At 50.2% G+C, this 27470-nt stretch overlaps 1 protein-coding gene across 3 annotated transcripts in view; it reads right to left on the bottom strand.

The window, feature by feature from the left end:
- ARHGAP26 (Rho GTPase activating protein 26) overlaps positions 1 to 27470 on the bottom strand; it is a 155581-nt gene that overhangs the window by 81021 nt on the left and 47090 nt on the right. For all 3 annotated transcript variants that reach the window (XM_069772772.1, XM_069772773.1, XM_069772771.1), the window contains exon 12: positions 7476 to 7512. In XM_069772772.1, the coding sequence (XP_069628873.1) occupies positions 7476 to 7512 (37 nt within the window). The remainder of the gene's footprint in view (positions 1 to 7475; positions 7513 to 27470) is intronic.

The following is a 27470-nucleotide window of genomic DNA, read 5'->3' as shown; positions in this document are numbered from 1 at the left end:
CATATATGACACAACAAATCCTTGAAAATAGCACATGAGGCAGCTTGCTTGATGAGTCCCAGGTAATTCCTACAAATCCTTTCAGCTCTCCACCCAGCTAACTAAGCCATCTGTGTGCTGGAGAGATGTCTTCATCTTGAGGCCATCTCCACCACCCCACACTGGGGACCACCTGCATATCTGGGGTCTGGGACTGACCTCCCAGGCTTTGCCTGGGGCAGCGGGGCAGGGGCCTTCGGTGCCTTGGATTTCTTCTTGGGGCTTTTGAGGTGGGTTTGTGCAGATGCAGGTTTTTCAAGGACAAGCCATATGACAGGTTAAGAACATTGAAAAGTGACGGTAAAAGGAGAACTGGGAAAAAAACAAGTGGAAGAGAGAAGCAGGAGATAACTGTGAGCAGCAACTGTGAAGTAAAACGGAGTAAAGAAATCAAAAGAAAGGTGAAAGCATGGATGTAAAAACATAACACAAAGAGGAGAGAGCGTGTGGCGGTGCAAGAGTGATAGGGACTGGGAGATGGGAACGCATCTTGGGTGAAACCTCTGTCTGAAGCATCTTCTGTGACCAGCGGGAGGGGACCTGGCCCTGGGGAGCCGGCCAGTGCCAACCCCGGCCCCCCACCAATGCTTGCACCACACTTGAGGCGGACACTCCTGCCCCCCGGCAACGCAAAAGGCCGGCTAAACAATATTGTCTCATGAACACTATGCGTTACATCCCATTTACCCTCACTCTGTGCAGATGTGCACAGTTCAAGAACAGCCCCTTCTTTTGTTAGCACAAATGAAATATTTATTTGGTGCAAATTAGGATATCCCGAAGGCAGCTGACTCTGCCTGAGAGTAATACCTAAAACACTCAAGTTAATGGAATGTAAAACTCAATTAACTCATGCCATTGCAGGTTTTCACATTTAATTTCAAGGAATTACTAATACGCAGATCCAAATACCTGCTGGAAGAATTCATCCCTTAGTCAGCTTTCCATCACTGCCTGGAAAACACTGCCTGCAGACATCTATTTGTTAAGGAAAATTACTTCCTCCCTATATAAAGGTTTAGGAAACCTTTCATATGGCAGAAGCTCCAGAGAGAAGGGTATGCAAAGTCAGCCCGGGCTCCGGGGCCGGGATGAGCACCCTGGGCCGAGGACACGGGAGCCAGGGCACGCAGCCCACCCGCCTCCCACATGCCACCTCAAGCAAAACCCTTTTGCCCTGGCTGGCCCTCGAGCTGGTGGGGATGCGTCTGTCCCCGCTGCCGTCCCACCTCCCACGGCAGCGCGGGCCCAGCAGATGGGAGAAGCATCACCGGGGACTGGGGTAGAGCCACGAGCCGCTGCGCTCCCCGGCTGCCGCGCGGAAGGTGCGGGATTTTCCCGGCTGTGCCTGACAGAGGATCGTACAGCATGGCTGAGCGGTTCAAGCTGTCAAAGTCCAGAAGGCAGAAAAGGTGTAGCGTTAGCTTAAAAGCAGATCACTGACTACGTCTGCACAGACTTGAGGGAATGCCGTGTTGCAAGAGACACAAAACTGCATTTTATCAAGAGCACAGCAGGAAGGGATCAGAGCCCCGGGCTGGCAGTGTCCTCACAGCAAGGCACGTGCAATTTTATTCCTTTGCATTCCTCCTGTTCACATCGCTTATTTAAACACAAATTCACTGCTGGTGCATGATAAGCTGCCAGCTCACTGGCTGCCTATGGCTCGCATGGCACAGTCCCTTACTAATCACTTGTTTTGAGTTCTCTGCTGGTGGTGTTTCTTGTGTGATGAATGGCACAAGAACCTGAAACAGTGAAACAGTAAAACAGCTCTATTATATTTTTCTGGGCAAGCACACTGAAGTGCTGAGCCAACGTAAGCACACAAGTTGCAGGACGCCTGTGCCATAGGATGTGCGAATATCCAGAAGCTCCAGGGTCCTTTGCTAGGCACCTGGAGGGCTCTCCAGCACCATTCCCAACCAGTCTCCAAGCACAGATGCAGCATAAAATCAATGTGCCATCCATCAGTGGGGCACAGCCTACCATACCCCAGATCACTGATAAACACAAGCACAAGGGTACCTGAGAAGCAGGAAACCGCCATGTAGAAACCCTTTTGTGCAGGCAAACCCCATTCAGCGGGCCTTATTAGCCTTGGCTTAGTACTGGCTATAACCCTGATTTTTCGGTATCCCTGCACAGTGTTGTCCAGCCAACACGTACCACCGTTTCAGGCTCCCTGCCACACACTTTAAGTGCCAACCCATTCCATAAACCAGCAGTTTTCCCTCGGTCCCTCTCATGTTTGAACTTGAGCAGAAGACACCTACAAACACGTGCCCTCCTCCTGCAGAGCCCACCACTCCACCGCCAAGCAAGGGGCGAGGACCGTACCTTTCCGCAGCACTTGGCAATAGCAGAGGTAAGAAACCAAGCAGTCCTTCCAGATGAAAGTGACCAAGCATAATCCTCCTAAGGAGATGAATAAGCTCTTCCACTTGTTGCTGAGCTCTGGATCAGGAAAGGTCGGGGATTTATTTGCCGTAGTTATATCCAGAAATAATATGTGATTAAATATCCAAACTGCCTTTATTCATCCTTAAATTTAACTTTTAATGAGCATTGTAAAAGCTTGATTTCCCCTCTCACAGAAGCAGCTTCTCTTTATCTCATTCATTTACTCAATGATTCAGTTCAGCAACAGCACAGATCAAAGTCGGATTTCTATCTACTGCTGTCCAGATCTTACACTTGCTCCATTCGCCCCAGCAGCACAGTGACCCACAGCCCTGAGCTTTGATTCAGCAGCTTAGACCCCAGTTAGCTTCTGTTTGATAGCGGCTGCAGGTCAGGAAGCGGGGAGAAAGGAAGGGGCAACTGATGGCCTTTTGGGGCTGGAGAGAGCAACACTGCATGAGTGTGCCCATAGGAAATGCAGGGGCTGCGGTCCCAGCAGCTTCGGCCGGACCGAGCCTGGCCTCTTACGGCTCCATCCTCGTCCCTGCTCTCCTCCATGCTCTGACAGCAGGACTAGTGCAGCGAGGGGGTTCAGCAAGATTAACAAAAAAAAAAAAAAAGAGAAAAACCTGCTCTGTCAAAACCCCCACCAAACCCAAGTCTTCAGCCAGCTGACCGCAAAGAGAGCTGCTGCTGCAGCAAGGCAGAGGCAGGAACGCGTGTATGGGAGGGACGGGACCCGTAGCCCACGCTCGGATGGATTTAAATCATTGTGCAGCTGCCTCCTGCCATCAGCTGGGGTCAGGAAACGAGAGGGAAGGCAGCAGGGAAGAGCAAACTCTCAGGGCTGCCACAGAAAAGCATGGCCAACATGCTTCTCCATGCTTCACAACAGGAATCCCTAATCCCCATCCTATATGTTTAAATGGCCTCTCGGCCGTAACAGGGAGTGGATTTACAAACTATTTTATTATCAGAGGCAGCATTTTCCTCTGTTCATGCATTCAAACCCGCTGCAGGGGCAAAGCCTACAGCCCTGCCTCCTGCTATTCCCCCTCCCTTGAGGCTCTCATTCCCCAGGGGAAAGATGTGAAACACAGCTCCAGGCCAAGATACCTGTCACAGGCTCTTATATTAAGAGCAGCATTTCAATGCACAACTGAGATGCAGTATTCATACTGTAATCTAGCAAAGAAATATTTTACATCAGCAAAGGTGATACACATCGCTTGTATTACAGCTGTTGCACACACACACATACTTATCTGACCTTCATGTAGCATCATATTTCTAGTGCTACTGAGCTGGTCTCATCCTGTTCTATTTTTGCCTAGCAGATTATTTCTATTTAATCCATTAATTTCTTTACTTTACGATGATACGGCATATCAGAACATCAGTAAGGGAGTAGGAAGACTGAATCAGCTCTGTTCAGCCTCAGGCAACCTTGCTGACTCCAGCTGTGTGCAAGTCGGTCATGGCAATGCAAGGTCAAACCAAGCCCTTCTGCATACCCCACCACACATTTCTGTGCTGTGCAGTGAAGTACCACGATGATAACTGTTAGGAATTCTTTCAAAGACTTTATGAAATTAGGAGTCACAGAGAAAGGGAGAAACCAAGAAGCAGAGACCAGAGAGAAATGAGTTTCCAAGTCTTACTTCAAGTCTCAAACTGTCAGTGAGCTGCCAAGATTGGGAAATGAAGATTGCTGGGGAGGGCCAAGCCACGCAGACAAGCGCACCAGCAGACAGGGCAGTCAAGGGATTCAAGGTCTGTGAAGAGCTTATGAAAATAAAGACAGCTTTCGATGGGGTCCTGAACTAATGGGGAACCAAATGGATAGGGAAAAAGGAGAGGGAAACGGTGGGGAGGGGAAGGGAAAGGAGTTCTTCTGTGCTTTTCCATGTAATAAGCACAAATGGCCTGGAGGATTTGTTTCCACAGAGTAGGGCAAGTCCTCCTGGTTTGCAAACTAGTGCATCTAAATTCATCTGGCTCTAGCGGTTCACAGACACCCGCTCACCCCCACCACTCGGCACTGCTTCCTCCCAGCTCCCAGAGAAGATTAAGATAAATCACCCTGTAAGGCCGATGGCCATCTGGCCACACAGCAGGATGTAAAACCCAAAAGCTCTGTAAAATTAGATAGTGGCCAAAAAGCAGACCTCACTATAGCACTGCGAGTCTCTTTCAAACTAACAGAAGTATGGGCAGGAAGCAGAGGTATATAGGTTTTCAGGGTCAGGAATTGCATCTGGACTCCACTCAATCACTGCACTCATTTCAAGTCCTTATACGAAGCTCCTGTATCAAGGGCTGCATGGCAAAAAGCCAATTTCCAAATCAATTTTAAGTGTAGCTGGTGAGGCAAGCAGTTCACTACAGACATGGTTTTAATGAGGGCTATAGCAGAGTCAGATGTCTGAACATAACAGCGGTAGCCCCAGTCAGAGCCGTAAGTGAAAATAATTACCACCAGATCGTTTAGAAGCAATGCTACACAAGCAGCCTTCAGCCGCGGGTCCCAACGCACTCCCCAAAGCCAGGGGAGGAGAGTCTACAAAGCAGACAAGGAGGATTGTTCTCATTTTTAAGACAGACCATCAAAATGGAAGAGGTACTAAAAGATAAGAAACTTTGCCAAAGCCTCCTTGGCTGATTAAACCCCAGCTTCGTACTCGTCTACTGAAGACACGCAGGGAGAAACTTGGCATTTGGCGTCTTTGTCAAAGTCTCGCTACACTGCCAAACGCCGAGCCGCTTCGGAGAGGCACGACCGACGCGTGGGCTGCGCTCGCTACCAGCACTACAAACAAACAACTTTCCAAAGCGGCACAGGCAGCCCAGGGCCGGGCTGGGAACCGACACGGGAGGCAACCACGGGAGCTGCCCCCAGCCTGGGGACAAACTGGCTTTCTCCTCAAAGCCACCAGCCTCCAGTACAACCCACATGGGCATCCAGCTGCGGATCTGTCTAGCGGCTGGCGAGGCAACGCACCCACACGCTGCGGCCGAAGAGCCGCAGCATCAGCAGAACCGCTCAGCCCGTTGCGGGCAGCGGGCACGTGGGCAGCGCGTCCCGGCCAAACGTCACCCCATCAGCCCAGCGCCCGACAGAGTGACACACTCCCCTTCAACACGTACACCCGTCTCAGATGAAGCCCAGGAAAACCATCTATTTATATGCCAGCAGCAGCCACAGCAGGCAGCCCCATGCTGCCTGCAGCCCGACGCTGCCCGCACACCAGCCTGGTCCTGCTCACACCTCCACTAACACGGGCCCTCGAGGAGGCTGTGCACAACCAACCACGGGCAGAAGCCAGGGCTCAGGGGGCAGAAAATGCCTGGCAGTGAAGAGCCCAGGTGGGAGCACCATCACCCAGACAGCCCTTACCTAAGGAAACCCTAAAGAGGCATTTAGAAGCCCCAACCTGGGATCTCTTGCAAGCTTGGCAGCTGAAGACCAGGATTAGATAATACAAATAACCCTGGGAAAATCATGGATACACTTGACTCAAGCTCTTACCATCTCTAAAGAGCTGCCGTTACTTTGCAGGATGACTCCAGCCCCACGAGGGTTTCTGGCTGACAGCACGTAAGATGGGAAGGTCGTGTTTTGACAAGCTCTTCTTTCAGAAGCGGTAATTACTTCACCAATCCTTCCTCCCATCCCCATCCCTAACGTTTTCCCTGCTTTTGCATCACCCCTCAATGAAGTTTAGAAAATGGTTATTTTAACACGTTCCTTGAGCCAAATCACCATGTACTGTCCTGGCAGAGCCAGAGGCTGTGCGCAGGGAACACGCAGAGCAGTGACAGTCCGTGGCCAGGGTAGGACAGAGTTGTGCAAGTCCTGTTCTCTGTGCCTCAAAAAACTCATTTTGCCCCTCTGTAAAATGGAGAAAACATGGAGCGGTTCTACGCAGACTTCATACCCAGCTGGGCCATTAGCCATACTGTGCTTCATGAGCATGAGGCACAGATTTAACTCTGCGAGGATCATCTGGGTCGCACAAAGCCAAGAGGAATACATACAGGGTCAGATGTGCAGCTGATGACATGGAGGACCAACAGGGAAGGCAGAAGCCATGTTGGAGAGAGCAGAGAGGAGGAAGAGACTGTTTTGTGCAAGGGCTGAAAATTGGTGCAAGGAACATTATCTGCAAATTATACCTATTATTGTGAGAAAAATGCTTCTACTCAAGATGAAAATGCCCTGTCTGATACAGCATAAAAATGAACTATTTACTAACCATCAATGCGGGCTGGACTCCCGTGTGACCGATGACTTTGGGGAAAGGAGGGAAGGGATCAGAGTTTTGAGTATTGCAATTATGGCAATTCAGATCTACTGGGAAATGGCTCAATTAAGGGTTTTGAAACAGGACATAAGAGCCAGGACCAGGTGCAACCACTCCTCTAGGAAGAAAAACAAGTGCTTTCTTGACTCAAGTCTTTGCCTGAACTACAATAAAAACAGCTTTATTTTTAGGGGCTCTTTTTGACAATCCTGATTAGGCAGGACCTCCCTACTCTTTATATTTTTGCTCCAATTCCCCCTTGGAAAAGGCACACTCATCCTCCAGACTCTGGTTCAGAAAGGAGAGCTGGTTGGTCCAAGATGCCACCTGTACCCGTTGGCTCTGCTAAGCAAAAAAAGCTGGTCCAGAGGCATGCCAGCACCCCCTGCCCCACTGCTGCAGCCCAGGGACACCAAGATGTGGGGTGGACAGGAGGGGATGCACCCTGAAGTGCCAAGAGAACGGCTCGGCACAGCTCTCCATGGCCCCGAGCCCCACCATCAGGTTTCTGCATCTGTTCCCTGCTGGGTGCCGGACCCAGCTTGTCACCGGGGCCACCCGCGGTCCCCACACCGAGCCCCGTCACCCTGCACCCCCGGCCCAGGGATGCACAGCACAGCCTGGTATCACCAGCATCAGCAGCTCAGCCTCTCCTGCTGACCCACCAACATCACACACCATACAGCACAGCCACCTTCTTGGGGGTCTGGCTTGAAAGGAAATACTTACTGCCTTCGCTTTGGTTGTCCTTGTTCGAGTTGTAGACCTGGAAAACACAAGAAGAAAGTCTTATGAAGACCCTGGCTCCACTTGGGAAGGGACTGCTGACATGTCTGGTGTCACCCTGACTGGTGACAGCTGTCAGGAGGACTTGCCTCAACCTCCCCCAGCAGCGCAGTCCCCAAAGCCCACCACAGCCTTCTGCATTAAAAACGTCAGGTTGCCACAGCTTTGGAGTTGTATTAAAATAACAGCTAGGACAGTTGTTAAAATGAGAGAATACAAATGGGATGGACTAGGTAAAAACAGAAGCTGAAAAGGCTTTTAAACAAAACGAAGGTGGGCATTCCTCTCCTCCAAGCTCTTCTCAAAGACGCACATGAAGGATGAAAACTTAGAGCAAAGCAAACAATTCCCTTTACATCTTACAGGCATTACAGTAACATCTGGTAGGTGCAACTCAGACAAGGAGAAGGAAGCCACCCTCACTCACAGGTACTTACAGCCTGAATGAACGAGTCGGGCAAAGAGTAAGAGAGGAAAAGAAATGTCATTAATTTAGAAAGGACCTGAAAAGCAGAAGGATGAGGCAATGCACCCAACACTGCCCATGACAGAGGCATCCTCTGAGCCAACGCTGGGGCTTCATCCCAAGACTCTCCTGTCTTCAAATACTGGTGCTCTTCCTCCTATCCCAATCACTACGACAGGTTGGCTACTTTAGATTAAAGTAATGTTTCAATGGATACAATAAGAAGGGGAAAAACAATAGCAGAAGGTTTTAATCACAGTTTGAGGATGATTTAAAAGCCTAGCATAATGAAAACTGCAGCTGCAGGAAGATCAGCCTTCAGAAAGGTTGTATTTCTCCAGCTCAACAGAGTAAAATGTTTTAAAATAATCCTTTGTCAACCCAGAGCCCCAACAGAAGCACACACACACACACCCCACCGCTCCATCAGCATCACAAGCTGGAGCCAAGCATGGCAGCATCCATTAAAACAGGAAAAAAGGCCTGTGTAGGCTGTTAAACAAAGCCGGCAGCGTGCACACCCTTCCTCTGCTGGGAACAAAGCTGGGAGCCCCCTTCCACCGGGAGCGAAGCACGGGGAACTGATTTAATCACATGCTACCTCCAGAAATAGTAAGTGGGGAAGGAAAGTTTCCAAAGGCAATGTTGATAGCAACACACAAGGCAGCAACGGCCGACACATCCGAGGGGAGCGGGGAGGAGGAGAGGCTCTGATCTGCAATCAGGCAGGCAAGTGTTTCTCGACCTTTCCCACCACAGGCTCCCAATTAATGATATTAACACTGAGGACAGAGATTCTGAAGCCGCCCCTGAGCGCAAGGGTCTGTGTGCTTCCGCTGGGGTCCCTGCTGCCAGGATTTCCCCCGAGAGCTCCAGCAGAAGCATGAGGCCGGGATGCCGACACTATAATGTCCTCAAAGGATCGGTGCCAGCAGCAGCCGGGCACGCACACTGCTGACCACAGCAGACCTCACCGCCACACTCACCCTGGGTGCCCCAACACCAGCCCAATATCCCCATCACCCATACCAAAAAAAAACCCCCACAAAAAGGCTGTGAGTCACACAGCACTTCTGCAATATCACCATTAAGCCACTTAAACAGATGCCTTCCCTGGAGGTCATCAAAACACAAGCTATTCCTGTCCTCTCCTGCCTCTCGGCCATCGTGCCAGCCTTGCGGAGAGACACCGAAGCTTCAGCTCCACGGACACCCCCGCGGTGGCAAAGCAGACACGAGCAGCTCTCACCCGCATGCCGGCTGCACGTGCCAGTCGGGGCGCTGAGCTGAACGAGGAAGCTTTGTCAGCATTAAAGAATTAAATGAATCTGTTCATTTGTCTTCTGCAAGTTTATCTTTAACCGAGACTTGTCCCTCGATGCCACCCACCCCAAGGCCACAGCCAGCCGTGCTGGCACCAGCCGGAGGGTGGCAGGACGGCTTGCATCAGCTCTGCCACCCAGCACGCGTCCGGGGAGGTGCAACTCTAATGGCACAGCTCAAAACTGGGGGTTTCGGCAGGGACTGACCCCTCAACGTTAACTCCCACTCTTCCTGGAACATTTCCCAAGGAGCACCTTCCCTCTCCCCCTCCCAGGGCACCTAGCTATGCAACACAAGACAAAGTAGAGATTTTTGTTTGCAGGAGAAAATCTATCATCCCACATCTGGAAACTGGGGGATGATTCAGCAGCAAAACCAGTTGTAGTCAGCAAGTGAGTTTTCCTCCAGGACCAGTGTTTGTATCAAGAAAATAAGTTAAAAGAGGGAAGGAAACCAACAGCAGGCTCCTTTGCCAGTGGTACTGTCTAGCAGCCCTGGCTATGAAGTCAACTTTCTCTATAGAAGTTTTTCGCTCCAACTTCAGTTACCAGCGTTGAAGACTTGTTGAAGGGAGCAGGGACACAGCTTGAGGTAGCTCTTATTCAAAGGCTTGCAGATGCACAGGCCTTCCTTGGGATCCCATACAGAATTCAAGCCCTGCACTCTGCTCTGGCTCACCCCAGACATATAGGTTAACACTATATACAATAAAAGGGTGACTCGGCTCTTATAGCCTTGCTTTCCAGTTACAGCTGGGTTGCTGCCCAAGATGCCCACGCAGTCAGCACCCTGCTTCGCCTGGGGCTGCTGTCCCAGCCCGGCCACTGCCTTTGCTGAGCACACATCAGCTCCTCTGCTTAGGACACCAAAACATTTTCCAATTCTTCTGGGTCAACCCAGGTTTCAGCCACTTGCTCTGGCACCTGACATGCTTCCTGGCACAGACTGGCTATCTGCTGTCCTTCTCCCAGTGGTTTCCTCTGCCGCCCAGGCCTAAAGGACCAGTCATGCAGCTCAAGTTATGGTGCACAGCACATCAGCTACAGGGAAAAATGTGTCTGCCTGCATATACGCTCCTCCAGTTTGGTTACATGAAAACAATAGAGAGGTTGTTAATCATCAGAGGCTGTTCTTTAAAAAAAGGGAAAAGGACAGACAAGGAACACAATATGCTTATGCCATTAATTGCAAACTATGCACACAGTGAAAAGGAAATTTCATGCAGAGGTCAACTATGCAACTATAAAACAAGGAGATACTGTCATCCTACCTCCGTCTTATTAAGGGCAAACCTTTTATCCATTGTCAGTGTGTTAATCCATTAACACCACTCTACAACAACAGGGTTTTAACCAAGCCCCAATTCGGTAGTATCGTTTCCTTTTCCAAGAAAAACATTACTTTTAGAAAGAAATCCTTTTCCTATACTACCTCAAGCCTTTTGAAGAGAGAGATTTTTTTTAGGATAAGAGAAAGTTTCCGAGTTTGAAGAAAGGTCTGCTGTGTAAGAGGTCCAAGAGTTAAGCTCCTCCAGAGCCCTAAGGGCCATCATCTGCCCCGCTGTCAAAAATGTGCCCTTAGTGCAGCCAGATTGGGCTGGCCCAGCCCGCAGAGACCCCTCGGGGTCTTGGCATGGCAAAAAGGTCATTCCTGCCCAGCTTGGGTTTACGGATATTAATATTCCACTCTTTCCAAAGTAGCTTTATTAACATGCAGGGCTTAAAGCACAGGGATGCATTTTAAGATTAAGCCTCATATGCAAGTCAGTCAGTTGATGGACCAACCTTCCCCCCTGTGAAAGGGTGCTGAATTTTAAAGAGGTTCTTGCTATTCATTACACCCAAGTCTCCACTGATTACTGACAAAAATAAAGTTACGGATTGTTCAGATAGGAGCATGTCTCCCCTGCACCATCTTCCTTGTAACTCCGTCACACTGTTACACTGTCAATTCATCTTTACAGCACCGCAGAAGATTATAAATCCAATCACTTCTGCCAAGGGACAGAGGCAATGGAGGCCCTACGCTCCCTGGCGCTCCCCATGCTCAGCATGCTCTCTGAGCTGCCTGATTCTGGTGAACAAGCTCTGCAACCCAGTCCAGGACAGAAAAAGTCAGCATATAGAAAAACTCAGCATGGCCGGGGAGACCTCCAGTAACCTCCACAGCTATTGGGTTGCTGGATCTACGTTCAGACAACAAAGATCTTCGAAACTCTCCGTACGGAGCTGCTCTTCCAGCAGAAGCAGTGAAGCCACCCCTGACCCCCCAGGTTGAGCTGGCAGCCCCAGCCCACCACTGCCCACCGTCCTGGGGCAGAAGCACCGGTCTGCAGGTGCAGCCGGCGCGGCGACCACAGCTGTTTCTCCTTCGCCACGTTTGAATCCAGCAGAGGCAGCCGTCCCACCGCTGCCTGCCAACCACGCAGAGCCTTTGGCTGCAAGAGTCTCCCCCAGGTTCGGCTGGCTGCACGGCAGCACGCCTGCTCTGCCAGGGCAGAGGACCAAAGGGACAGCGAGCACGCAGAGGGGGAAACACCTCACTTGGTCGCGCAAAGGACTAAAACATTTCCCCGTAGGATTTGCACGGCAAAGGACAAAACCGTCATGAAATAGTTGCGAGATCTCCACGGCAATGCCCTCTGTCCTACCCCGGGCTCGCTGCTTGCAGCACGCAGCCAGGCATCGCTGGGTCGCAGGCTGCGCAGCGGCTCAGCACTGGCGTGCCCGGGGTGGATGCACAGTGCCGAGACCTGCGGCTGCGGCCACAGACGGGGTGGGACAGATGGGTGCCAGGCTGGGAGCACACAGCCTTCGAAAACCTCTTCTAAACCCTCTTCCAAAAAACTGCCCGGCGCTACGTTTGAAGAGAGAGGCGCAAAATCCTCCCTCTTGCACGCCTGCGCACAATTCCTGCGCTAAGGTTTGCTGCGGGCTGCCTTGCCGCGGCCGAGCAGGGGAAGCACCGGGTGCTGGCTCGGCGCGGGATGCAGCACCGAGACACCGGGCTCTGACGCTTGTGCCAGCGTAAGCGCGAAGGGATAGCACGGCTACACCTCGCGGGGTAACAGCACTTAACAGACACCACATGAGACGTTTGCTGAGAACAGGCGGTTCTGCAGATGTGCACATCGCCCAGGGTAGAGCCAGGTGATAAAACACCATAAAATAAGTGTATTTACATATGCACACACCCCATTTTCCTGTCGTTAACACGCTCTGGAGAAAACCGACCAAAACCCAGAAAGATTCTCATGAAGTAAAAAGCTTCTTTCACTTTTCAGTATTAGTCACTTGCAAAGGGTAGGAAATTTGAGAGAAGAAAGCATTTGCTGAGAGGTGAAGCGCCTATGTCCCACGTACCGCATGTAGGAACAGGCTCAGTTATAAAACTCACAAAATGGGGGCTAGTGACTAACTTGGAGACAAATCCCTACCCTGCAGCACCACAATCATTTTAAAATCCTGCTCTCACTAATTATTCCCATTTGATTGTATCTTCAGAGCCAAAATATCCTTACTAGGAAGTTTCAGAAGTGATATGTAGAAGAAAAATGTATGTTGACCTAGTATAACATTCACAAACCTTGATGCCTTGAATTTAGTTTTCTAAATTCATACTGTAGATGGTCAAATATCCTGAACAAAACCAGATCGTACCTCTTTTTAGTGGAAGCTACTGCTGCTTAATTTCTGCAGAATCACTGCTATTTGGAGGCTTAAAACAAGCCCTTTACAATGTCTTATTGAAAAATTCTGAGATACATCTGTAAGTAATCCGGAGACATAAATTTTATAAGAACACAACAGAACCTGCAATTCATTATTATTTTGAAATTTTCCTGTAAAGTTAAAATCCCCCCGTGCCCCAGAACACTTACACTATGCTCAGTTATTAACTCAGTATTTAAGATAATTTATCAAAGAACAAGTTAATTCTTCCTGGTGAGATATTTCACCAAATAAACACTATGTTTTGCAGAGGAAACAGTTTTATAGAGATGATTAAGAGGTCTGTGATGTTCAAGGGTGTGCTAGCTACGACAGCCCAGGAAACAACGCCAAGCCGCCCTGCTCCCTCGCTGCTGGTGGGACGAGCCGGAGGGTAACGCGCTTACATCCCAGCCGCAGCCACAGCTGATTGCTTTCTCCTCGATTCGCATCTCCAGCATCACGTGGACCAAAGCATGGGCAGAAGAAGTAATGCAGACCGTTGTACCCACTCCTGTCCCCACCTCAAACTTCAGTTCTGCCATTACCACATATAAACACCTACTGTGGGTAATATAAACATAAGCTGTGGATTTTCGTAATCAAAAATCCTTCAACAGCCCCCATCCATAGCCTAAAATACTTCTATGGCCACCATTCATAGCCTGATACCATCTTCTGCTTGCACAAAGATAAACTAAGAAGAATCCAATCCATTAGTTTTCCAAGCTGATCCTAAATAAATTGCACACATGAGCATGCAAAGAACAAACAGGTACATGGGATGTTTGGGATGAAATGGGACTCTGGGAAAAGAAAAGGAAAAGGAAGTAGCTGGGGTTTGTAAGGGGAACTAAGAAAAGATGATGTTGAGTAATTTCATGTTTATTTCCTCATTTCAGGGTTCACACTGGCTGCCCATGATGTCTATTAACCTCCAAAATAAATTAACTGTGCTTTCATATGGCAATTGTATGTGCGTACACATCCTTCATATGAATACACTACAGTTCATATACAAAGCAGTTTTTTTACTTAAAATTCAAAACGGCCCAACCTAAGCTGAATCCCTTGGAGGTTGCACTGTGTTCAGCACAGTTCCCAAAATCTTTCAGGTTCCAACATCGGCATGAAATTCTGCCCAAATGGCTAAAATCTAGAGGAAAGAATTGTCTATCTTCTCAGAGGTGGGAGGTGGCAGTGATTTATAGAAAGCCCTAACCAACAAGCGGGCCAGCAGTCCTGTTTTGCAGCCACAGACAGAGGGATCGCCATTTGAGAAGGAACCCACCATTTCAATCACCTAGGCCATGCCCTGGCATGGACGATTCCACCTTACGCTCCTTTTACTAGTGCTGGGACCTACCCTTCAACCCAGACTTTCCATTCAGACTGAAACTACTGTCAAAATGGGCCGGTCCTGCCAGATTTCCTTGGTCTCCCTGGAGGAGCGCAGTGTTTGTAAAGCCCTGAGCAATAGGAGGAAATGCTGCAGTGTTATGCAATTTCCTTGTGATTCATATTCAGAAATCCTCAAAACAACCATGAACGAGTTTTTCAACTTTCAGCTCAGAAGATGCACAAGCCAAAAGAGTATAAATAGAAATCATTATATTCCCTCAGAACTGGTAGTCCAACCAGCTTGCCAGCCACCCAAGGACAAGCTGTGAAGACATGGGCAGGAGGAGCACAGACATTTTACATGGGTGTTTTGCAACCTTTTTGTAAATGAAGAGGGAAAATGGGGTGAAAAACAGCATGCAGACTGGAGTCCAGCCATTCGGATTGACTCAGATGGTGCTAGGCGGGGTGGTGGCTGCAGCACCCTGAAGCTGCAAAGCAGCTGCTGCACGAGGGCTCGCTCAGCCCAGCAGCAATAACCACGTGCTGGGACTCTTGCACATCCCTTTGCCTACCCATTCAATTGCCCTACATGAGAGGGACACCAGAAGATCTGCTTGGAGCAAGTCTTTTCTCTTAACCTCTTTCTCACTTGGACACCAGTGATGCACCTGATCGCTTCCCCGCAGTCCAGATCCTAAAGTCCTCACTCCCTTCAGAGCACAACAGATGGAAACACATCAAGATCAGTCCTGGAGAATTTGTTTCCAACCCTACGCAAGGAGTTGGAAGACTGAGAAGCAGCAACAGTTAAGGAAAAGGTTTATGAAAATTATCCTACAATGCCTGGACAAAAATCCCTTCAGGATGATGTTGCACAGTACCCAGGTGCTCTTCGGAGACAGCCAGAGAAGAGTAACTCTTGCATTCACCTAAAGCTTTGGCAGCACACAAAAGTCCCCTCTGATGAACTGTAGTGAAGGTGCTGTAAACAACAACAAACAGGTTTTGCACGGAGATCTTGGGTGACTCAAAGTGACTTCAAGAGAGCAAAACTTCAGTAAATTATTGAGCACATGCAGTTTAAAAGATAATAAGGCATTAGTTTCTACTGCTTTTACCACCACATACTCCATTATTTTCACAGCAATTCAAGAGAAAAATAAAGTGAAAAAGTAGCATTTTCAAGCCTAATTTTAGCATATATGGGTGGCATGTTTTCTCTGACTGTGAAGACGATAAGGAGTTACCTCCTCACTTCCTCAAACTGCTGTCGGATGCAAGGACTTTCAGGAACTTCTGAGAAAGGCCAATCTGTGGGTTATCCATTTCTTCTGGCCAGGCACCTTAGTGCTCACTTTTCTTCTCATGTGACTATTACTGCATTTCTGTCTTTTCTGTGATAATGCTAGAACTGGCCTTCATGAAGACAGGCAGCCTACAGTCCTCCCTACCTCCCCTCGCTCATCACACAGACCATGAGCACCTTTCCCTCAGGAGTGATGTTGGAGAAGCTGGCTCCTCTGCTTTGCTTTCCCACGCCACAGGAGGAAAGAGGGGAGAAGGTGACACCCTGTAGGCAGATGGCAGCTTGCCCCAGGGAGCCCCAGAAGTTGCTCTGAAAAAATGCCACTCCCCAGGTGAGTGTTTCCCTTGCCAGGAACACTTTGTGCATCGTTTTGTTGCTCTTGCTGTCGCGGTGATGCTTCTGCTGTGCCATTTCACTTGTCCCTCGTACAGGAAGGGACACCGGCAGGTACCAGATCTGCCGAGCACGCGGAATGCCCCGCGTCCTCGTACCTGCGTGTCTACGGGAGGTCCTGCTGCCCCTGCTCAGCTCCGTGGGCAGCAGCATGACACTGTGGCTTCGCAGCTGGCTTCGGTTTATCTAACACCATCCTGCAGCTGAAGGGAACCATCTCGCCCTCCGCACGCTCACAGCCATGCTCTCCCACTGCTGCTGGTTAAGACAGCATTAGCACCTACACAGCTGCATGGGGAGCCTGATTCAGCTGAAAATTAATCTAGCAAGCCAGTTATTAGTATTATTATTACTTGACAGTCTGCAGCCGGATCAGGTTCGCAGCGTGGGCACACAAACATTTGGTTCAGCACCAGAGAAACAGAGAATGAACAGTTGAGGATGGAGAGGTGAGTAGGCTCCCCACTTCCCACAGCTGCCCACACATGGATCAATGAGTGGGTGGAAGCACACCCTGAGCCAGCTCCGGCCCTCGGAGACAGAGAGCACCTCTACACCCCGCTGCTGTACCCAAAACCTGCTGAATGATGCCCAGAGCTGTACAAGATTAAGTGCAACGCCACGACACCCCTGAAAGGCAGCGACTGTTTGCCTGGCTTCCCACCACACTACTCAGCCCCATCACCGCAGAGAGCCATCTCCCACGGTGTGCACAGGAATGCCCAGAGCTGGGTCAGAGCCTCCGGGCACCTGGGGCTCCCTTCATGAGATGGTATAGGCATGCCCGGGGATGGGAGGACACCATATATCCTGCTCCCTGCAGCAACAGGGAATGGGGAAAGAGGAAGGAAGGAAAGAAGGAAGAAAGAGAAAAAGAAAAGAGCAAGATCGGCACAGGTCCATACCATGCCAGGCAGGATCCTCTGCACCTGACGCCCAAGCAAGCTTGGCACACCATTGCAGAGCTGCTATGTTGGGACACAGTCCAGTAGCAGGATGCCAGCAAAGCGCAGAGCAGGAAGGCTCATGTACAAAAAAGCATATTGCCTTGTTAAAAGCAGGACACCTGGCAACCTTGATGAAATCAGCCCTTGTTTCTGGCTCTGCCTTATCAACCCTGTTCTATTTTTGTCCGAGAGCCAGGTTTTCATACTACAAGCAGGATTTTCAGAGATAGACTACACTGTGTTGTGGCTAGAAATAACCTTCCTTGCTCTCTGAGCCAGAACGATATAGATAGGAGTAAGATCCTTCCCAGCCCACATCCCTGCAAACCTCCCTGCAGGGGGAGGGGAAGAAAAAATATGCCTTGCTTCCCAAGTGAAAGACTTGGCAGGGCAGCAGAAACCCACTGTGAAATGCTGGTTTATGTCATTCAAACGAGGGCTGTTCATTTGGAAGAGGGTGGCCCAGGGTCCCTGGCAGCTCCTTCCTTCCTTCCTTCCTTCCCTCCCAACCTACTGTTCAGCGCTGAACTAATGCACCGCAGCCGGAGCCACCCCCCCACCTCGCTTCCCTCTTTCTCTCTCCCCCTCCTTCCTTCCAACATAAATTTCAGCTCAGAACTTACACCGATGCCTGAGCCTGATTAAAAAAAAAAAAAAAAAAAAAATCTATCAAAAGTGAAGCATCTGGGGGCTTGAATCCTCTACACGGGTCTTGCTCTTCTGTCTCTCCAAGCTGAACTAAATGATGGTTCTAATTAAAAACAAGCCCACGTTTTATTACAAGTGCAGGCATTCCCAAGAGCCTCCAAAGCCGAAGCCGACCGGGCTACCCGCCAGCCATCTGGACTGCTTAGCTCAGCGCAGTTATATAATCCGCCGTGTTTGTCACCTAAGGAAAAAATTACCTGGGTCAACCGAAGGAAAAAATTACCTGGGTCAAACTATCAACCTACCGTGTCCAAATGTTAAAAGGAAATCAAGCAGCAGACACTTTGGGGGAAAAAACAAGGCGGTAGGTGGAAGCGACGGGGAACAAAGCATGTTAGATACACGGCAGTCTCTAGAATAATGTAACTAAAGGTCAACTGGTTTAGACAAATACATTTTTGGAATAACTAAAGCGCTTAAAGTTTCACAGAGCAGCATTTTTAAGCAAGTCCAGCGGAGCAGATATGTTCAGTCACTGAAGTGACTGATTAAAAGTGAAAACTTCTACTAGTTTAACAGCTTCCCGTAAGTTTTCTAGGATGCTTGAGCAACAACTCGCACATGCTCCTCCGCCAGCTATCTGTGCTGGAGTCCAGCCAGCTTCTCGCTCTCCCTCTCTCCCTCAAGCACACACGCCCTTCCTCCTTTCAACATCTACTGACGAACAAGGAGTCTGAACGCATCAAAACCAACCTAATTTTAAATGACAGTGTCATCTTTATTTTTAAAATAACTGTAACACACACATGCCTCACGTTCCTCCTCTGTGAAAAGAGGTTTTACACTGCCCAGTTGTTCTGAACAATGGCTGGTGATTTAATGCCAAGACTGTAACATCTTTGAGGCAAGACCACTTTTAATCCTCAGTTTGTGTAGCCACTCATGGGGAACACGCTGGGTCGGCCGTGGGACCAGGTGTGCCGGCAGCGTAGACCATCATGGGGACCCCAAGGCTCTGGGAAAGTCGGCAGAAAGGGGACCACGATCCCACCCTCGCCAACCCTGCTCTCCACACCCCACACGGCTGCAGAGGTGGTTTCTCGGAGCAGTCCTGGGACACAGCGCAGGGCTCGCCGTGCCCCTTTGCCTGCCTGGTGCTGGGAGCCGGCCCTGTGGAGGCTTAAATGGTCTCAGTGCCCCTCTCCAAAATTGCAGCAGGACATTCACCCCTTTCCAGACACGACCTGAAATTCCACTATGCTAATAACCTCCCTGGGAAACTACTCACCCCCAGCACGTACACAGCACCGAGAGCACGCACAGCACTCGCAAGGAGCATTTCTACCATGTAGCATCCAACAGACGCGGGTTGGGAGACTGCAAAGGGCACGCTCACCCTGCACGCTGCTGCAGCCTGAGCCCGGCGCAGGAGCTGCCTTTCTCAGCAGCACTGTGCCTGCAGCCCGCCTGCCCCTGCCAGAGCCCAGCCCAGCTCCCCGGCTCCACACGGGGCATGGCGCTGCAGGGGGTCTGCCCGGAACGGCAAACCGAGGGTGGCACGGGAGAGAGACCAGAAGTACAGGAATAATAAGATTAAAATGTTTGGAGTTTTGAAGGGCAGACTTTTCTTCTGATGCTGCAGCGAGGAGAAGGAAAAAGCCTGGGTCAGGGACCATGGTGGGACCGCAGCAGGACAGTAAATCACTGCTTAAAATTAAATGCAAGGACCAATAAAGGAGGAAAGAAAGAAAGAGGCCAGTTTTACGACTGATTGTACAATGAACCGCTTTAATTTTTAATTTAGAGTAGAAAAAATACTCTAATAGTCTATTCAAATCGGCAGGGGAGTTTGTTCTACTAACATGGAGCTATTCCCTGAAATTCTACATGTTTCTTGAATTGTCTGCTCAAATAATTCTAAGCAGAGGTGACGTAAGAGCAGAGAGAAAAGGAAAGCGAACATACTCTCTTTGGTCTTTCATTCCAGTCGAGTGCTTTGTGCCTCCCCACAGAGGCTGCCAGCACAGCTGGACAGATGCAGCCGGAGGGTGGACAGCCAGGTTCACCCTGAAGCCGTGTAACAAAATCACTTGATGCAACCACTCTGCAACTTTTTCTTAAGCTGGTTTGCCTGTCCGGGCCCAGGCTTACAAACAAGTTGCCGCACGTCAGCTGATCTATCCTGTTTGCACACACACTGCACTTGTCGCCAGCACGCTGCAACTCAAGTTCAATTAACCAACTTTCCCCAGGGACTCTGCAGACTCAAATCACCTCTCACCACCATGCTCACCTCCTGGCCTGAACCAAAGTAAAAGAAAAACACGTGCTGCAGCAGAGTTGGTGGGTGTCCCACACCAAAGATGTGTGTTGTACGACGTCCTGCAGATGTGTGACCAGACCTACGCTTACATCCCCAGCCCTCACTCCTCTGCGAGTTTGCCTCAGTGGGTATCAGCAGCAAGATAATACAAGAGGAGGCAGACAGCTGCCAACGCTTCCCCAGCAGAACCAAAACCTTCTCCCAAAGGGAGAGCGAAACCCAGCTCGTGTCATGGGACCAACCGCCCTAGTCTCCAAGTAAAGCCCAACTTTAGTAGCAAATTTGTGCAGCACAGACCACAACGAAGAGTGCCGTGGCAAAGCTGGCTGCAGCGAAGAATGCATTAAAGAAATGACGAGACATTCATGCACAAGAGATGAAAACCAGAGACAGAAGCTACTGCTCTGCTCCTCAATGTCCCCAACAAAAGAGCTAGAAGAAAGAGAAGAGGTCACAAACTTGCCGAAAGTGGATGGGATAGCACTTTTAGGTGTGTAAAAGCAGTCCAGAGGGCTCTTTTTAAGATGATCTAGAATGCTTCTCTCAGTATCCTTCTCCTTATGACCCAAACAGCTTCTTAAGCAAAGGACAAAGAACTGTCAGCCTGAAGCAGCAGTGATTCTGGCTGTGTAAGCTATCAACCACTGAAGCAGCATTTGCTGGAACCATAAAAGCCTGAAGTCAAGGCTTAGGACCTCACTGGCTTAAGCACTTAGAAACAAAAAAAAAGCTTATAAACTCAATGTAAAGTTACTACTATTATAGCCTTAAAATAGGTTACAAAACAGGAGAGGGAGAAGAAGGGAACAGTGGTAAGAGCACATGATACAAAAACTAACATGGAACATGACAAATTATCGTTCAGTCTGAAAGCTCAGGCTGATTCTCTGAAGATCCTCTTCTACCACCTTGTCCCCAGAAAGGACAAAGAACTTTTGGGGGCAAAAATCTTGAACTGTGGGACACAAAAAAGCCAAGCAGGAGCTCCCCTGGACCAGGTTTTGCTGCCAAGCCAGCAGTGGGGCTCACCATCACTGCAGCTGCACGTGATGTACCTCCACCGAGACAGAGGTGCTGCTCTCGGAGGCAGTTCGGATGCTCCCAGGCGGTGCGAGAGCACGGGCAAGACTGCAGCTTCGGTTCAGGGAAAGTTCACTAGGTTGTCTGGGTCGGAGAGCAGATTAGAGGCGAACAGAAAAAGCAAACAAAAGAAACTTAGAGATTGAGAGGGTGCAGAGCAGGGAAAAAAACGTTCTGTTCAGCAAAGACAGAGAGACAGGGAGATGGAGAAGCAGCAACTAGAAGGAGTCAGGTCATGGAAAACAGAACAGAAAGAAAGAATTTGCCATAAGCAAACAAACCCAGACAGGATGAAGGCCATGAAAAAACTGCAAGATAAAGCATACAAAAATAACCATCCTTCTCTGGAAAGCCCACAGAAACACACGTCTGTGGGATGGAGAGCGTAAAAAGATCAGCGTGGAAAAGGCTGCGAGGAAGCAAGCTGAAGAGACAGACACGGACCAAACCGTGGAGACCATCGGAGGAGCAAACACGATGATCACTCCGACATCTCACCCACAGGCTCTCCCATGCAAACAGCCAAACACCACCATCTGTTGTCAAAGACGTTCTGGGTGAAGGTTCTTCTACCATCTCTAATAATTCACTTTTCCCAGTGACTACCAATTTACAGCCAGTATCCTCAGAGAAAAGTGCTGCTGACATGATCAGTAACCAAAGTGCTTGGTCCCTCAGTCCTGCCTGATGCTGGTGCGGCAGCAGCTGGAAACACTTAGCTACAGAGGTAATGAGTGCAGTACCAAAACCAATATAGTAGAAGAAAGTGACCTCTGAGGAGTTGGAGATGAAATGAATTAAAATGATAAAGCAGATCTGCAGCTTCCAGTGAGTCCCGGCGCAATCCGAGAAGGTTGGGAAGGGATGTGGTTGGAGCCCAACCGTACCCCCGTGGCAGCACGGGTGTCGGGACTGAAGCCCTCCAAGTTAATTTATTTTTTGAATGAGCCAAAATGACAGGAATGCCGAGGTTGAAAGCACTGGATTGAGTTCAAAAGACATCATTTCCACTGGGAAATTAATCTCTCACCATTTTGTATAATTAGACAAGGAAAATGAAAAACAATTTCGGAAAGAATTCCCAGAAGCAATATCTGAGGAGGAGGCGGGAGGCGAGGGTGCTGCATGTTGGACAGGAATGCGAGGCTGGGCTTTGTTGTTAACGCTGGCGTTTGCTACAAAAACACAACACTACATTTCCAGAGCGGCAACACCGAACGAGCTCCAGCACCACCGAACAGCCGTCCGACGGGGAGCGCGGCCGAGGGGCCGGGACCGGGACCGTGGCGGTGGGAGCTTCAGAGGCTTTTCCCGGCACGCCGCACCGGTGGCCGTCATCCCACCGCCGCCAGCCTCGGCGGTGCACGGCCGGAGCCGATGATGAAGGGCCGGAGCTGATGAAGAAGGGCCGCCGCACCCGGCGCCGTGCGGCCCACGTGGAGGAATCGCTGGAGACCCGGAGCGGGAGAAATGCCATGGGGAAGGCTGCTGCCTGGCAGTCACCAGGACCAGCGGCCATGCTGCCAGCTGCCAGCTATTTCGCTCCTGTTTCTTTCACCAAACCAAATCGACCATCACCGCAGGCCGGCTCTGAGGGGGGCACAGGCCCTACCATAGCAGGGCACCCGGGCATCCGCTGCAGGGACCCCGGGAAGGGCCCCCAGGACACCCCAGGCCCAAACCAGAGTGACAGGAGATGGTGGCGGTGGTCACCATGGAAATGCCCAGCCTCAGGCCTGGAGGCCATGAAGGGACAGGGGAGGGCAAGGACCCCCACGGCTGGGGAAGGAGGGAGGGAGAAGCCAAGAGACCTTACAAGTTTTGAAGGTCTGCACTCACCTTGCCTCAGTTTACCACAATTAAACACTTGCCCCCCCTAAAAAATTATCAGCTGCTCGTTTTGGGGCAGCAGGAGAAGGAAGAGAGAGGAACAGAGGAGAGAAGCGGCTCTGATTTGGGGCTGCACCAGGTTTGGGGGACAAAACTGGGAAGCGAGCACTCTCCCCACCCCGCGCGGCACCAACGGCCGTGGCCGAGCGCAGGAGCTGGGCGGCAGGGCTGCAGTGGAGGGGGGGGGGCACGGCGGTCCCCCAAACCCACAGCCCCCCTGGGCAGGTGGGCGAGGGCAGCCCCAGGCAGCCCGCAGAGCCCCTAGGGGCACAGGGGGGCTGCCCTAGCCCCGCCGGGGCACAAGTGCGATGAGCAGGCTGGTCTCAGCTTGCCATCTAGTGGAGAGCAGCCACGCAGCCTTCCTCCCACGCCGCCCCGCTCCATTTTGTGCTGCCCGCACGTCCGTGAGGAGCACGACCAGTACGGACGTGAGGCCAAACACCCCAGACGCAACATCACCCGGTCGCCCAGTGCCAAGGTGGCCACCACGGCCCCCGGCAAGGGTCAGGGTGGCCCTCGCAGCCGCGAAGCCGAGGAGGAGGTGGGCTCTGCTGAGCCGGGTCGTGGCCAGGAGCTCCAAGGCGGCTGCAGAAAGGGAATCGAGTCCTTCGTGCCCACCGCGATATGTCTGATCACCCCGAGCTCCTTGCCGGCTGCAAGCAAGAGCCCGTGGCACCCTGCAAAATGGGGCAGTATCAGATCCGCCACCACCAAGGAAAGGCTCCGAGCTCTTGGGCAGGTTCACAGCCGCTACCACTCAGCTGTCCCCCATGGCACTCAGCTTCACGTGGCTCAATGGCCGTGCAGCCCAGTGGCCTCACTTGGAGGAGCAGACATGACTAAACCTGGGTGGGTGAGAAACCCTGCAAGGTTTCTTGACGTCAGAGCAGTGAGGTCCTGGAATTGCCTTCCGGAACAGGAGCAGAAACCTCATTTTCTTTCCAGAGGATGGAGCTTCATCACACAAGGACTACGTCATGCAAGTGCCAAGAGGAACAGGGCCCTTCCAGTACGACAGGTCTGACCCCTGGGAGGTCCCAGGACAAAACCCACCAGCTCCTGCCAAGCTGCCTTTCCATTCAGGGACCAGCCTCAAGCTTCCTGAAGCATGCAAGGGACTTTGTTCTTGCCTTTGTGAACTTCCAGATTATGTCAAAGAACCGAAGAGAGGGTAAGGGGAGGAGAAGGAAAGGAGAAAGCACTGTTGATGTGTCTCCATTTCAGAGTCCTCCCTCCCTCCCCTGCAAGGGCATGAGACTGACTGCTCAACCCCAGCCTGCGGTGCACTCGGCTGTACAGCACTAACAAAACCAACTCCGATATGAAATGCTGGCTGTATTTTTATAGACTTGTATTGGTTTAAAGAACAAAAAAGAAAACAAAAAGAAATCGAGAAAGAGGCAGCATGATGTGAATGCCAGAACAGCACTGCTCAGATCCCTTCCATGTCTTATTGCCTCTGACAGGATCACAGGCTGTTGCATTTGCCATGTAACACTAACTTCTTCATCACCACTCAAGGTTACTGACAGTGGATTAATACACCTCAACAGGGATATGATCTAACACGTTTCATATCCTTAACACTCTACATACCCTTACATTGCGAGGCTCACTTTCGTGGAGAAACGTTTTCATGTCCCGAACACTTCAAACCCAGTACCCCACTTCTGCCCTCACTGATGTGAGAATAATTTCTAAGATTACCGACCTGCTCAGAAGGTAATAGCGGGAACCGCTGGCGCCGACGTCTCTCTTTTGGCTGGCATGCTCGCTGCAGACTTGGCAAGCAAAGCCACAACCTTACTAAAATGCTTATCTTGTTCAGTTCTTTGCCACAAAACAAACAGCCTAATTTGTGCCTCTCTCAAGCCTACAGCCTACCACAGCCATCGCTATGAGCCAATACAACTTTTATTCCTGACTTAGGCTCTAATGAAGTTTCAGAATCTCTCTGGCCTCCACATTTGCAAACTGCATCACCAGAGGAGAAAAACCATAGGAAACTTACACTGAATATCCTAACAAAAATGAATGCAACTGCTCCATTACGGAGTCAGTATTTTCTCCTATTTCCAGTCTCTGTAACATAAAAGAAAACCCAAAGTCAACACAGGGGTTTTAGCCAAATTAACTACAAGTGGTAAGAGTTAACAGACTGATGATAGCTATCTGGAGACTGCTTTGACTGTGAGATATATAATAAATCTTTTCAAGTTGTGACAAATGTCTTGGCTAATGCAGCCCACATTCTATGTTTAGATCTTATTAAAATGTAATACAACATTTGGTTTTAGTTTTTTAATTATAATTAAGAAACAAACTCCAGTCCACTTTAATCTCTCCACAGCCTGAATTTGCACATGGAATTACTGTCCCCACTGTGCCAATCTTTCCCACACTCAATACTCAAATCAAAGGAAAAGCAGGCATTCTTTCCAGTAGGGTTTTTTTGCTTACAAAAATATAGTCAAAGCATAAAATGGACGTTTCCAGGAGTCTAAAGGTTAAATCCTTGTCTCTTGCTCAAGGAAATCTCTGCAGAGCAGGTAACATCCCACACCCTGGTGTTGCAAGATGAGAACCCAAACAGAACAGACCAACTCCACTTTTGATGGATCAAGGAGGATAACTGAGGACAAGGAGCTACCTTGTCTGTCAACATGCACCATCTCCATCAGTAAAATGTCTCTTGGATCCATTTCCATACAGGCTTCATTCCCATGGCTCCCGCACCACACCTGGAAGGCCAGGTTTAAACGCCATTAGCATTTAAGTGCCATGAGGTATTGCATTAATGTGCAGCAACGATCCTTGACATGCTGGATGAGCAAGCTACCCTAAGCTGATGGGCATGATAGGGAAGAATAGAGATATGCAGGCGACAGCACGAAGACCTGTGTGTTTTTGAAGGAGTTCACATAACCAGGTTCTGAAACAGGATAATCCAGGCAGTCCTGCACTGGTTACTTCATAGCACCTTTCGCAGGTATAGCACTTTACAAGCACGCAAAATCTCTGGCTGTGCTTCTGCAACCCGATCCTAACAGACTGGCTCTGCTGTTGTGCCAAATCCTGGTAACATCAGCAGGTCAAAATGCAACTGGATGACTGTATTCATGCAGCTCCCACTGCAGGTGGCTGGGTTTCGCATCCTTGCAACGACAGTTCTCAGCGGAGGTGAGGCAGTGGGAAGTAGGTGAGCAGGCTGAAGGAGGAAAAGGCTTGATTCCGACTAGGAGCAAAAATGCACATTTTGTTTCTGAAGAAATTGAAAATATTATCCTGTCTCCAGGTGCCACCAGAATCAAGGTAGAGGTTAATTTAGGAGGGAAGGAGACAGCTTGCACGCTGGAGCTGGAAAGGTTGGTACGCCTTACAGCCCAGTGTCCTCCCACTCAAGCTGCCCCAGGGCAGGGCCACCCAGGTCAAGACCCAAGGTGGAGGAGCAGGCTGGCTCTCCCAAACAAGGGTACCTTTTCAAGACATGATAGAAAAAGGGAGCAGAGGCTGTCCCACACACACAACACACATTCAGTCCTTTTTTGCCTCTGTGCCTGCACACCGCACAATGCCTGTTCTTGGAAATGGTACATCTGCAGGTGTAACTGAGCATTTTTGTCCCAGAAGGACAGTTTTGCTGCAGGGAGGAAACCAACGTGGCAGAGAGCTGTGATGACCATCAGAGGTAGGTCCAAGCTACACAGCATGTGCCCTGTTAGGGAGCGGGTTTTATTCAGCTTGGAGAAGGAAAAGCTTTGTGGGGACCTGACGGCACTCTTCCTATGAGGAAAGCATCAGAAAAACAGAGCCATGCTCCTCACAGCGGTGCATGGCAGGAGGACAAGAGACAATAGGTGTAAATTGAAACAGAAGAGGTTCAGACTGGGTATCAGGAGAAACTCTCCTCCAGGAGGACATTCAAGCAGCAGAGCCAGAGCCCAAGGAGGCCGAGCAGTTGCCTTCCTCAGATGTCTTTAGCACCCAACTGAACAATGCCCCGAGTAATCTGCTGTGAGCAGAAGGTTGGACTAGAAACCTCCTGAGGTCCCATCCCACCTGAATTACCCACTGCATCTATAAATCCAGGCTGAGACCTGGCTGTAATCCACAATGAAATGTTTTACCTGAAATATGTGGCAGCACCCTCACACATACAGAACCGCTGCACATTTCAAAAGCAAGTAGCTTGACTAAGATCAGCACGTGCTTTCCAGCATCCACTGAACAGCCCGCATGTATCCATGTCTCACCTGGCTTTAATGAACACTTCTTCTGACAAACAAGGACCTTTTCGTCGATTTGGCGGGGGGGAGGGAGTGGATCTGCTCAAATCAGTACCAGTCTGTGGCAGTGAGGCGGTACTGGGACAGGACACTCTGCTCCCCACATGGACTCTCCTCCGACTGCCAGAGCCTGACTCAAGCCCAGAAGCACAGACAACCTATTCCAAAAATGTACGGGCTGTCCCGTAACAGCCCTGGCTGCTCTAGCTATCCGCAACGTTT

Source organism: Haliaeetus albicilla, chromosome 27 (assembly GCF_947461875.1).
Source record: "Haliaeetus albicilla chromosome 27, bHalAlb1.1, whole genome shotgun sequence".
Classification (NCBI taxonomy): domain Eukaryota; kingdom Metazoa; phylum Chordata; class Aves; order Accipitriformes; family Accipitridae; genus Haliaeetus; species Haliaeetus albicilla.
The sequence above is the reverse complement of the archived record's forward strand: the minus strand, read 5'-3'. Positions and strand labels throughout refer to the sequence as shown.